A 12,859-nucleotide genomic window follows, 5' to 3' on the forward strand; every position below is an offset into this window, starting at 1 on the left:
CCCTCCCAGGCTGCAATGGACCTTTCCGACTGGCGATCTTAAGCTCCGCCCCCTTAGCTACAGTCGCCACGTCCCACAAGCTTGACTGCTCGCATCCAACATGGCGACTGAACAGGACAGGTTTGAAGTCGATTCTCTATCGCGTATTCCAGATAATATTGCCGTATGGTTTTGGGGGGTTTTTTTTGCCAAATGCGTCAGACTTGTCCAAGAGCGTTCAACTGAGCGCTCTCAACTATTTCACGCAAGGATACGTACACGGAATTAAGATTTTGGACGGAGCAGGACGCAATGTCAGAGTTGCAACCAAATGTTGGCGATCGATGCAAAAAAGTTTGACGCCTCACAAACTTCGTATTGAAATCCAACTGGATAAAATAGTGGAATGGTACTGTGCATGTCAAGCAGGGTGAGTACTTTTTACTTGGAAAGATCACCAGCGACATCATTGCAGTCTTTAGAAGCGAGTTAGGTTCAATTTTCTACATTTAATGAACTGATGAACTCGGTCAGTACCGTAGTCAGCAGATGAACAAGTTTGACTTGGCTGCTAATGGAACCCAACGCTCTGCCTTAAAGGTCTGATGTGATGCAAACGGGCAAACGGACATTTCTCTCGCATGACACGGCGCATTTACGTATCCCTAACCTGACTCTTCGGCTTTAAACCTGACACACTTCATTCAGCAGGTCAGTGATACGCTTACAAAGTGAAAGTTGTTCTCCTGCACTGATAATACTTTCAATCAAACTCAGAGAAGATATTTCTCCCTCACTTCCCTTCGAACATACAGCCTCGCGTCTGTTGACATTGTCCACATTTAGTTGTACGTGCGCTCTTCCGCGGGCCTCAATCCATCGTAGACACTTCGTCAACTGTGTTTTTAGGCTTTGGAGAATGAATCAAGCGAGCGGGATATCTTTCATCAGAATTGCACGTTCCCCAAGCGCATCTGACGACCATTTTCTTCGTAACGTGAACTTTTCCAAGCGCACGCTACTGGCAACCAGCGTCGCTTGTGGGACAACACGGCGGCAGGGGCGTGTCAAGACAACGCGGCTATCTGATTGGCTATTATTGTACGAGTGATTGACAGGTCGGAAAAGGCCCATTAAGGTTTGGCATTGAGAATTGTTTGAAAGAGGAATCGAAATGAGGAACCGGAATCACCCAAATTCAAACGATGCCCAAGTCGAGGAGCGACGGATGTCGAGTGGGCAATTTCATGATAGCAAGATGCTGTGCAGTGTTCATGCACATCAATTTTAATGGCGACCGACCACCAAGGTTGAACTTGGAAGAAAAATACATCCGTTTGTCCCCGTTAAGCGGAGGTGCTAGCGGCGGGCGGCTACCTTGATGATTCCCCTGATGTGCATCTTGGCGATCATCTCGGCCGTGTAGAGGAACATGAGCAGCGTGTCCAGCGTGAAGGTCACATACTGCAGCGGCGGGTAGTGCTCAAACGTCTTGGGGGTGTTCATGCACACCGAGATGACGCTGATGATGGCGCAGGCTCGCAGCAGCGTGTGCACCCACTGCACGACACGCGCAAATTGCCGTTTCTCAGCTTTGCCGACTTGTACGTTAAAAAATGGAAACGGAGACAGCTAAAATCCAAAGTTTGGAAAAAGGTCATACGTAACGAGATCGCCGAAAGGCATCGTTTTGCATCTGAGGCATTTTTTTACGCTCGTTGCTAACACGGTGCGTAACTCCTCTTTACAGCTAAGCGTGTGAAATTGGAAACGGAAACAGCAACGATACAGTTCATAAAGATTTCCCGAGGAAGCTTCACGTAGGTTCACGTGAGAAGAAACGATCTGCCGGTCAGCCCGGGTCACCGATGAGTCGACAGAAGCGCGCTCACCGGTTTGTTGATCCAGAAGATGTCGGCGCTGTCGGCGAGAGTCTCGTCGGGCCCGAAGTCGGTCATGGCCTGGGTCTCGACCCGGGAGCTCTGCTTCCTCTTTAGCATGCTGGGGCTCGCCGTGCTATACAGAGAGTGGATCTGACAGAGAGAGCGGGGCAGACCCCCGCCAGTGACCAAAGCGACACCCGCGAGACCGCCGCTTGCCGTATCGGCGTTCCAAGTCCCGACGCCGTCGTGCGGACTTTGTCCCAACGTAATGAAAGTGGAGCTCAGAGGCACGTCGGCACCGACTCGACACGGTTGAGCGCGTTGACGGCGTTTGACTTCATCCAATTGTTTCCTTCATGTAAAATCATAACCATCGTCGTCATCGTCATCAGGATGCACGCGATTGCTCTTGCCTTGCGACTTCCGGTGAGGTTTCCGCAACTTCATCCATGTACAGGATATATCAAAATATGACTATTATAGACTGTAAGGAGGGCGTGGCCTTCTTAATTATCACAGCACGATCCATATTGTCCGACAATAACATTTGAATTCTCTTTTGTTCGTCCAATCTAACGAAGTTTCCTCCTGATCAGGTGACTCGTCAAGGTAATTACAGACATATATTATCATTGATTTTTGAAGGAAAAATCACATTTATTTGGAGCGAGGCCAATGTCACCGACATAGCAAAGGTGCTACTAGCCTTTTTGTTGTCGTTTGAAGTCTGCGCATCAAAAGGAGGGATTTCATCACTCACGTGGACTCCTGCAGCCAATATTCCATATGCGGTGTTTGATTTTATTCAAGAGGAGCAGGCGAAGTCACGGAAATTACATCAACCGACAGACGTACCTCCTGGAGTTGTTTTCATCATTTATTCGAGCAGGCGCTACTACTTTGGGAAATGCCGGAATTATTGTTTTTTTACATCAAGAGGGGGAAAAAATATGCCAGAACAGAATTGCCTTTCGCAACGTGACGCACGATTACTATCATGTCACCACCGCAACGTACACATGGGACAAAGGGACAAGCGTAGTCGCACCGGAGCACGTCCAGCAACTTACCGTGTGACGAGATCACGCGTCATCATCATCATGCAGCACAAGTATAAATAAGCAAGTGTGCACTTGGGGCCACGCTCTCCCAAAAGGCCCACTTTTCTGGCTGCACGCATTCTCCCGTCCATACAAAAAAAAAAAAAAAAAAAATGTGGGCGCACGCTCCCCCCGTGGACTAAAAGCGCTTTTCCTCTTAGATACTCCCGAGGCCGTACTGGACGTTTCTTCCATTCTGCTACCTGCCGGCCGTGGAGCTCACTTACGCTCATCGCCGCCCGCGTGCCATCGTGTGTCCCTGCCACATCACGCCAATGACTCAACATCGACAGATGACATCGTAGTCGCTGGAGAAAAATTGCCATTCCGGAAACGTACCAAAATGAAAAATACCGTAAGCTACTTTTATCGGATTTATTTCATAAAAAAAAAAAAAACAGCACAGGCGTTCCTTCAAAGCAGAGGTCGGGAACCTTTTTGACTGAGAGAGCCAAAATATTTGAAAACGTAATTTCAAAAAGAGCCATGCAAGATTTAAAAAAACTAAAGACAAGTGTATTTGCGCATTTATATGTCAAACCAACACTTTTAGAGTACAATAAAGCCTCTGAATTCTTTGAAATAACATTGTTACGATGTTGCTAACCAACGATGACAGAAGTACTTCCTACCGTGAATGTGACTTTAGGCGCTTCCCGGTTCTTGCTAATGTTTTTCATACGTCGGCAGATGACGCTTCACGCAGGCGTTGAGATTTCCATCCGTTCATCGTGAACGGAATTCAATTTGATCTGCCGTCGGGCCGATACGATGATGAACACTTCTTGCCCACAAAGGCCTGTCTTTTATACATTTGATGTTCTTGTCTTCATGCAAAGGTGGCAAGACGTTGCGAATGCTTTGGAATCCTCCCCATCTGTAAATTTAGTCACGCAGCAGGACCCTTCCTCACCTCTGGACATCGACTACCATGCAAAAACTACGGCAACTCACTAGGCCAAACTGTCTCTACCTCATTTGCGTTGCCTCCCACACCTAACTACGGCAACCCCACTAAGACAAACCTTCTTTGTACGACAGAAATCACATGTATAGTACGTCGTTAGGAGGGCTCCTGGGGCCATATGCCACCACCAAACGGGAACAGGTATGGCTCGCGAGCCACAGGTTCCTGACCCCATCTTTAAAGTGTAGCGCGTTAGACTTAGCGGTACGTACATCGAGCCACCACGAAGAAGGTTTTGTGGTATTTTCCAAATCCATTTCGATGGCGTTCACAAGTTTCAAGAAAAGTTGATGGTCCCTGATTTACAACCACTCGCAGAATTCAACGAATCACACCTTTTTGGTATTTTCGGTTTGGGGGGTTGGGGTGGGGGTGTCAGACGTCTGAACGGGAGAATGTGCGTCAGCTGAAAGGCGTGAGAGTCAGGCGCAAAAAAAAAAAAAAAAAAAAAAAATGGGAGGGCGAGGCCCTAATTGCATCTTTTTTTTTTTTTAATTGAGCGTGTAGGTGTGTGCTGCGGATGCAAAAAGGTCGCGTTGACTTTTTAAATCCACCGCACAAAGTGACAGAAAGGGTGTGTAGAGGCCGTGTGAAACATATGAACACAAGAAGAAATGACACTCGGAATGGAGACAAAGCGCACATACCAAAGGGAAAAGTAAAGCTGAAATTGCTCCAGCACTGCACATAACATGCGATCAGGCATATCCTGCAAATAACACACAACAGTTAGTCAACATCGGGGCTCGTATGCCGGACATTTACACTATACGCACATCTACAGAACGGCTCGGAGAGGCAGGAATGCCCGCCGCGTCGGACATGAAGGCATAGATGCGACAGGCTGGCTTAGATGGCTGAGCGAGTAGGGAGGAGGACGAGGAGGAGGAAGACGGCCGGGCGAGAAGGCAAAGTGGGGGCGGGGGGACTCACTGTGAGGCTCCTCATTGGTGCGTTCATCCCCGGGTTAGGTGTGACAGGTGGAGGGACCGACCGGAGAGAGACCAGATGCAAAAAAAAAAAAAAAAGCAAAGCCAAAGTGTCCTGCGGTGGGAAAAAGAAAAGAAAAGAGGAATGCGAGTGAGTGGACGCGAAAACACACGACGACGCCTTCAAACCGGCAACCCAAAGTCAAGTCAAGTTATTCTCAGAGAAAAAGAGGAACACCTCCCACAAGTCTTTTTCGACAAAGCTGCAGAGGAGAAATTGGGACGTCGGGGATGCTCGGTAAAACGTACACTTCATCGGCATTCAAAAAAACTACACATTTATTTGAACAAAAGGAGAGAGTCAGACAAGGCGAGTAGTTTACATTTATCGTTGCCATATGCAGTATTGTGCTTTTCTTTACACCGTACTTAATATTATATGCACGCCGGTTATGATACTCTGCCAATTGGAAGGACCAAAAAGTTGACAACAATTTGAGAAAAGAAAAAAAAATACCGCCAAAGTCGCACAAATCTTGACAACATTGCAAATCTTAAATCAGTGAATATTTAAAGCAGGGCTGGAGTTACACTTTGACTGAAACCATAAAAAAATTGTTAACCCCATAATCATATCGACGCATGAAATGTATGAACTAGTTTGGGAATCAGAAATCATAGGTACTGCGTTTTTCAACTATTGTTGCTTGGTAACACAGAAAATGCGTGCAATATCTCTAAGTTATCATGTATGATATGGCAATTTGAAATCTTGGAAGTTGATACACGTGATTTGCCTGTGCGGGCCACACAAAAGGACGCGGCGGGCCAAATCTGGTCCCCGGGTCTTGAGTTTGACACCTGAGATTTAAAGGATTGACCGCAACCAGCGCGTGTTGCGTTTTCGTCAGCATCCGTCCCGGCGACCGCAACAAGCGCGCGTTGCGTTTTCGTCAGCATCCGTCCCGGCGACCGCAACAAGCGCGCGTTGCGTTTTCGTCAGCATCCGTCCCGGCGACCGCAACAAGCGCGCGTTGCGTTTTCGTCAGCATCCGTCCCGGCGACCGCAACAAGCGCGCGTTGCGTTTTCGTCAGCATCCGTCCCGGCGACCGCAACAAGCGCGTGTTGCGTTTTCGTCAGCATCCGTCCCGGCGACCGCAACAAGCGCGTGTTGCGTTTTCGTCAGCATCCGTCCCGGCGACCGCAACAAGCGCGCGTTGCGTTTTCGTCAGCATCCGTCCCGGCGACAGCAACAAGCGCGTGTTGCGTTTTCGTCAGCATCCGTCCCGGCGACCGCAACAAGCGCGCGTTGCGTTTTCGTCAGCATCCGTCCCGGCGACCGCAACAAGCGCGTGTTGCGTTTTCGTCAGCATCCGTCCCGGCGACCGCAACAAGCGCGTGTTGCGTTTTCGTCAGCATCCGTCCCGGCGACCGCAACAAGCGCGCGTTGCGTTTTCGTCAGCATCCGTCCCGGCGACCGCAACAAGCGCGTGTTGCGTTTTCGTCAGCATCCGTCCCGGCGACCGCAACAAGCGCGTGTTGCGTTTTCGTCAGCATCCGTCCCGGCGCCTCAATGCGCTCGGACAATTTAGCGAGTTTCGCGCCGGGTTCCGTAAAAAAAGCAAAAGCAAAACGGGAACGTGCAAAGGCAAACCTTCCCCTTGTTTGTCTTGTCACGGAAAGTGCACTCACATTTAGAAACAATCAAGAGTGTGTGATTAGTGCACTTAACATACAGAGATGTGAGAAAGAGTGACGAGAAAATCACAGGGCCTGGCCGCCATTATGTGGGAGGACCGGCGCTGAGAACTGCAATTAACTTTCCATTTGGAGACAGAGGACACGTTTCTCGCAGGGAGGATGCAATCGCATTCATTGCAAGTCGAGATGGGAGTGGAGGGGGGGGTCCGGGGCGATTCTTTTTCTCCACTTTTCTAAGTGGACAATCGACTTGTCGGGAGTGCAAAAACACTAATCTTGGACTGTCCGCCAAAGTTTACGGAAAAACGGGGCTGAATTTAACGCCTCAAAAGTACCACCAGACGTTAGCATATAGCAGGAATTGAAAGTGCTACACTCTGCCCTGGCTGCTCAGTATCACGTGGAGAGAGAGAGAGAGCGAGAGAGAAAAAAAAGATTTTATTTACTGTAATTTCCAGCCTACAACCCGCGACTTTTTTCCACGCGCTTTCAGCCCTGCGGTTTATGCGGCGCTAGCGTTAGCGTGGTGCTAGCACACCTGGTCATAAGCCACGGTACACAAGAGTTTAAAGTGTTTAATGCTAGCCTCACGCTAAACCCGCGCTCACGCTAGCGATGCACCAACGCTATGCTAATGCTAGCGTTAACCCAGGGGTCGTCAACCTTTTTGAGGCTGAGAGGGCTACATGACTTGTTTTGCAACAAGCTTCAGTCATAGTTCATTATACATACGTAAAATATTAATCATTTTAATTTTTTGTATGATGTGACATTACAGGTATTTTAAAAATGTAAAAAACATAAGCAAGTCAGATTCAAAATTTAAAGCTGTGGTATTTTTAGAACATGCCTCGCGGGCACCGCGTTGGTGACCCCTGCGTTAAACTCTTTCTGTGTACCGCTCTGTAGGCCGGAACTGCGGTAATAAGGGGGAAACGTGTGAAAAAGTATTTGCTTCTCCTTGTTAAATCATGAGCTAACGAAAGGTTTTTGAATTCGCCGTCTGAAATTCAACCGGCTACAATTCGCTGTCTAAAATTCAGCGTCTGTGTCACCAGGCAGGGTCACTTCGCGTCAGAACCGAACACTCAGCCAATCCAGTTACACTTTTTTAGTATTTGACGTCATGTGACTAAGAAAGCGTCACCGCGATTGGCTGCGTGTTCGGTTCTGACCTGAAGTAAACCTGCCTGGTGGCACAGACACTGAATTTCATACAGCGAATTGGAGCAACCGTTGAAAATGTGATCACTTTACATTTCAAATTCAAATCCTGCTTTCTGTGGCAATTCAAATTCAAATCCCGGTGGCGCTAATTTACTTCCATAGGACTCCAGTGAAGCACAGTCAGTGCCATTATCCACTAATGGAAGAAATGGTCTGGCAACACCAATGAATCGGCAGTGCTCGTATTGCTTTGAGAAAAAGGTCGCCATATCGCTCATACCTGCCACTGCACGACAGCTCGCCGAACGGCGCTTACAAGGGTTATCTTGACATCTGTCAACTGAATGCACCTCTGCCGATTAAAAAAAAAAATCACAGCTCTTTGGAAGCACGTATTTTTTTGTGTGATATGGAGCCCAAAAGAATTTTGCTCTCATATTTCTTTGTTTTCATTTCTTTGTTTCATACTCTCAGTTTCGGCTTGAAGTGTCGAATTAAAATCCTTTCAAAATAACTGCAGTATAAATGATACATGGAATTTCCTGAAAGTTAAATAAAAGTCACATCCGTTCATCGACTGAAGCTCAGCCAGAGCGATCAGTCATAGAAGGCACCATGCATGCATGCATTTTTAAATTTCCTCATGGACACTTTATGATATGTATTTTTTTCATTTGGCTATTTCGTTTCTGAACATGAGGAATCATGCGCTGACCCAGATAGTTCCGCATTTTATTACGCGCTGTCATGCAAATGCGTCGCCAACAGCAAAGGTTAGTCGAGCAAATATTGAGATAAGTAGCTTATGTATTTAATTAATGTTGAAATATATTAAAGCCTCTTTCACATTTTTTTGTACCATGAGTGACTAGAGTGTATAATCTGTTACTGTTAATTTTTTTTAAAGGGTTCTAATGTCCAGATAAAAAAATATAATGATACAGATACCGTATAAGTACGAGTCCAATTAGAAAATGGAAGAGCTGTGTAATTTTGTCGCATTTTGTTCCAAACAAAATGTCCACCACAGCAGTTGAATTAATCTATGACATTAATCATAGCAGCATACATGTTAGCATAGCATAGCTAGCAAACAGTGGGGCAGCTCCATCATCATCACAACATCCACAAGTCCCCCCCCTCCCCAAAAAAAAAAAAAAAGATGCACACGACACGATGTGGCCTGAGCAAATGAGGAAAAGCGCATCCATATTGAGATCGATATGGATCAATAGATGGAGATTACTATGGAAACGCGTCGGCGCCGCATTGCCTCGAAAGCAGGCACGAATATGGATTTTGGGGCTGGCTGCGAAACGTGTCCGAACCTCTGGCAAGCCGCCCAAGTGGAATTTGGAAGGTGTTTAAAAAAAAAAAAAAAAAAAAAAAAACGTTCGACGGCCTTCGAGTGAGCAGGCTCGGCTGCATCTGCTTCCGCTTCCTCTTCCACTTCCGCCGCACCGCGAGCGAGCGACATTTGTCAAACGGCACTTTTGGACTTACAGCTGCGGCTTCGGGCCCTCATCCAGCGCGTCGCGTCGCGTGGCGTCGCGTCCGTGACATCAGCTGTCTTCCTCCTGGTGGGCGCGCGTCCGCCTGCCTGCCTGCTTGCGTGCGTGCGTGCGTGCGCGCGCGATCGCGAGCGCGCGGCCTGCAATCTCATCAGCGCCGCCGTCTCCATGGTAACACAGCACCAGCAACCCCTCCCCCCCCCCCTCCCCCCACCGAGTCCGCTCTCCTCGCGGCAATGCATTTAAAAAGCGTGATTTATGTATTTTTGTGAGTCTGTAGTTCATAACCTCATCCCGTAGAAAAGCAAATTCATATATGCACAACGCAATATGTCCTTTACATGATTAAAAACATTAAAAGGAAAAAAAAAAAAAAACAGATTCTAAACATTGAAAGCAGAGGGAAAAAAAGAGAGTGCGAGAAATCCATTCATTTTCATTTTCCAAGCCACTTATCCTCACAAGTGTCGTCCGAGTGCCGGAGCCTATCCCGGTTGATTTCAGGCAAATGGGGGACGACAGCCTGAACTGGTCGCCAGTCAGTCTCAGATGACATGCTGTTAGAACTGTAGAAGCCGTCACTGAATGGGAACTGAACCCAGACTTCCAGCACCAAAAAGCAGCAGCAAACGTGTTTAACCCGGACGTAGACTTTTTTTCTGGTCAGAACCTGAGCTGCAGCAATCTGAAGGAGCTGCACGTTTTTAAGGCCCTCTTGGGGGAGTCCAGTCAGAAGACCATTACAATCGTCAAGTGCACCCGAGATAAAAGCACGGATGAGGTTCTGATCGTCGTCTTGACACATGCGAGCCTTCACTTGGACGTGTTCTTCAACCAGTTCAGCGTGTACCCCGCCTCCTGGGAGAGGTTCCAGCAGTTCCACGACCCTTGTGAGGATCAGTGGCTGGGAAAATGGATGGATGGATGGATGGATGGATAATAATGGAAGAATTGTGGATGACTGGCTAGCACATTTGCCTCACAGTTGTGACGTTCCGAGTTCAAATCCGGCCTGGCTTGTGTGGAGTTTTCATGTTCTTCCTGTGCCCACTTACCTTTTCCAGTGATATGGGAAAGGAATACATAATAATAATAATAATCATAAAAATAAGTAGACCACTGTTAAGAGTAAGACGGGCTGAAAGCTTAACATGTGTCTCACGCACCTCAAACATTCATAATTGTCACAAGTATGTGGCTATGAAGCGCGGCAGGCCACGTGATCTGGCAAAACCCAAGTGAGGTACAGTAATCGACGTATCATGTCCAAAAATCGGTTCTTATGCGTGTCCTCTCGTTCTTTGAGCTTTCTTTGACTTGTGCGCGTTTGATAAATGTTCCTGACAACTCCACCCCAACTTTGTTTAGTTCCTGGCCCTCGGTTGACGGGCGCACCCGACACTTCTACATCTTCGGCGCAAAGCACCAATGAAAACAGATAAAAAAGACGATCCTTCAAGTTTACAGAAGAAAAACTAAAACTTTTTTTTTTTTTTTGGGCCTTGCCCAAGTCCAACAAGCACACGTGAAAGCAATCGCACCCAAAGGAGCGCTCAAGCATTCCAGGAATCTCAACCATTTGCCACTCGCACAAAAGAACTTGAGCAGAACTCGAGTCAGAGGCCGCCATGTGACGTACTGTACATATTTGCTTGCGTGCGATTCCCGGACATCCTTGCCTAGATTTCTTTGACGATAACGAACGCGGGGTTGTTTTTAGCGTCAGGATCTCGAGTCCACAGTGAGTTGAAAGCTCTTTTTTCCAGATCGCAGCTGGCAGTAGACAACAAGTGCAGAGACGAGTAACCGCGGGAAAATAAAACGAGCCAGCCGGCCGTCTTATGTGGCGAGGGTGCAAAAATATGTGCTTGTAACTGCCAGATAGCGCGTACGGAACCGAGACCGCCGCCTGTTTGTCTACGTGTGCATCGGCCGACCCATTGGCCAAAGTCAACTGGGACGGGGGAAACCTCATGCGTTTGGAAGGAAATTGTGCTGGGTACCATTCCCCAGAGATATGCCACCGTTTCATAGATTTATTATCCTCCCTCAAGGGGACATTCAAGTCACCCTCAGCTGCGTGCAGTGTTTGTGTTGCACGCAAAAGAGAAATGGCGGGCTGGGTGCCTTGCTCCAGGGCACTTCCAAAGGGTACCGTACGGTTATCATCGCAATTTTGATGATGAGACGCGGCCGAAATGAGTTTCCTCCGCCGGGTGTCCGGACGGGGCTCGGTGTCGAGCCGCTGCTCCTCCGCATTGAGAGGATCCAGATGAGGCGGCTCGGGCAATCTTATCCGGATGCCCCCCGGTGAGGTGTTCCGGGCACGTCCCACCGGAAAGAGACCCCCGAGGACGACCCGGGACACGTCTCTCGGCTGGCCCGGGAACACCTCGGGATCCCTCCGGAAGAGCTGGAAGAAGTGGCTGGGGAAAGTGAAGTCTGGGTATCCCTGCTGATGGACGGACGGCATTACACACACACACACACACACACAAAAGCCGTAGTAGAGTTGTACATAATTGTCACGTTTAAACCCAACCGCTGGACTAAAAATGCAAATGAAGGGACAGAATTTGGCCCGTACGGGGGAGGGGGTGGGGGGGGGGAGCGGTTTGGGTGACCAGCTGCAACTCCAACACCCGTTCTGAGTCAACATTAGCGGTGCAATCCTGTTTATCAGTTTCTCAAGACAAAAGGTTAAAAGACTACAAAACAAATACTAAGATAAAGAAGACGGATATGACAGTAAACATTTGGCACAATGGTGACACACAACACAAATACGGATACTGCAGTCAAGATTTCTTCAAAGCTGCAGCGCTGTCCTGATAAACCTGCTCGAGATCAGCAGGTTTCTGATTTGCAGCACGTTTACGGTTTTGACGAGAAGTCAGCGAGGGGGCCCGTCACACCAGCCCCCCCCCCAATGGTGTCGCTGGGTCGCACTCCAGGTCACGCACCCGCTCGCAAAGAGAATGATTCGGGCGAGGATGATTTCAACAAATGCACGGTAAAATAATAAATCTAACAAGAATTCAGCTGAAGCCCATGCCGCTTATCCTCACAAGGGTCACAGCCCATCTCAGCGAACAATGGGCAAAAGGCAGACTACCCCCAGAACCGGTCGGAGGTCAGTCGCAGGGCACATATGGACACGACATGTGGATATCGATCCCACGCCGGCCAGACCAAAGTCAGGCGCGTGTACCGCGCAAAAGTCACTTTAGCTTTATTCGAGACTTGCGTGACGCCGGTTCCACCTCCAAACGCGTGCGCAACGTTTCAGGTGGATTTTTTCGGAAAGATCTTTCCGACCTGGCCAAGACTTTCCGGGACTCGACGTCGTTGCCTTCATCTTGCACGCGAAAGCAGCTTGCGGCGGCAGGTATCGCGTCCAGGACCAGGATCGTGTGGAAAAAGAAAAGAGGAGGGGAAAAGTGAAAGCAAAAAAGCGGAAAAAAAGAAAGTCCAAACAGTCTGCTTCTCATTACATTCTTCAAGCGGTGAGTGAACTTTTTGCAGCTTGGCAGTTTTCCTGCGCTGGAGAGTCCCAGCTAATGAAAGGCACTCGCAGGAGAAGCGACGGGGCCAGCCCGCTGCTTTTTTCTCTCTCCACCT

General features: G+C 48.4%; 1 protein-coding gene across 8 annotated transcripts in view; it reads right to left on the minus strand.

Annotated features, from left to right (window-relative positions):
• Nucleotides 1-9,373, minus strand: part of nalcn (sodium leak channel, non-selective) — a 50,707-nt gene extending 41,334 nt beyond the window's left edge. For 4 of the 8 annotated variants that reach the window (XR_009798162.1, XM_061841819.1, XM_061841815.1 and 1 more), the window contains exons 1-3: nucleotides 3,595-4,277; nucleotides 1,872-2,012; nucleotides 1,357-1,539 (exon numbers count right to left, since the gene is read on the minus strand). Coding sequence is in view for 7 of the 8 variants with exons in the window: in XM_061841819.1 (XP_061697803.1) it covers nucleotides 1,357-1,539; nucleotides 1,872-2,012; nucleotides 3,595-3,642 (372 nt within the window). In the remaining variant the exon portion in view is untranslated. Of the gene's footprint in view, nucleotides 1-1,356; nucleotides 1,540-1,871; nucleotides 2,013-3,594; nucleotides 4,278-4,576; nucleotides 4,639-4,705; nucleotides 4,974-9,230 lie in introns of those variants that run through there. The other 4 variants (XM_061841814.1, XM_061841813.1, XM_061841817.1 and 1 more) reach the window with 4 other exon arrangements.
• Between the last annotated feature and the right edge of the window lie 3,486 nt (nucleotides 9,374-12,859).

This window comes from Syngnathoides biaculeatus, chromosome 14, assembly GCF_019802595.1.
Source record: "Syngnathoides biaculeatus isolate LvHL_M chromosome 14, ASM1980259v1, whole genome shotgun sequence".
In the NCBI taxonomy this organism is placed as follows: Eukaryota; Metazoa; Chordata; class Actinopteri; order Syngnathiformes; family Syngnathidae; genus Syngnathoides; species Syngnathoides biaculeatus.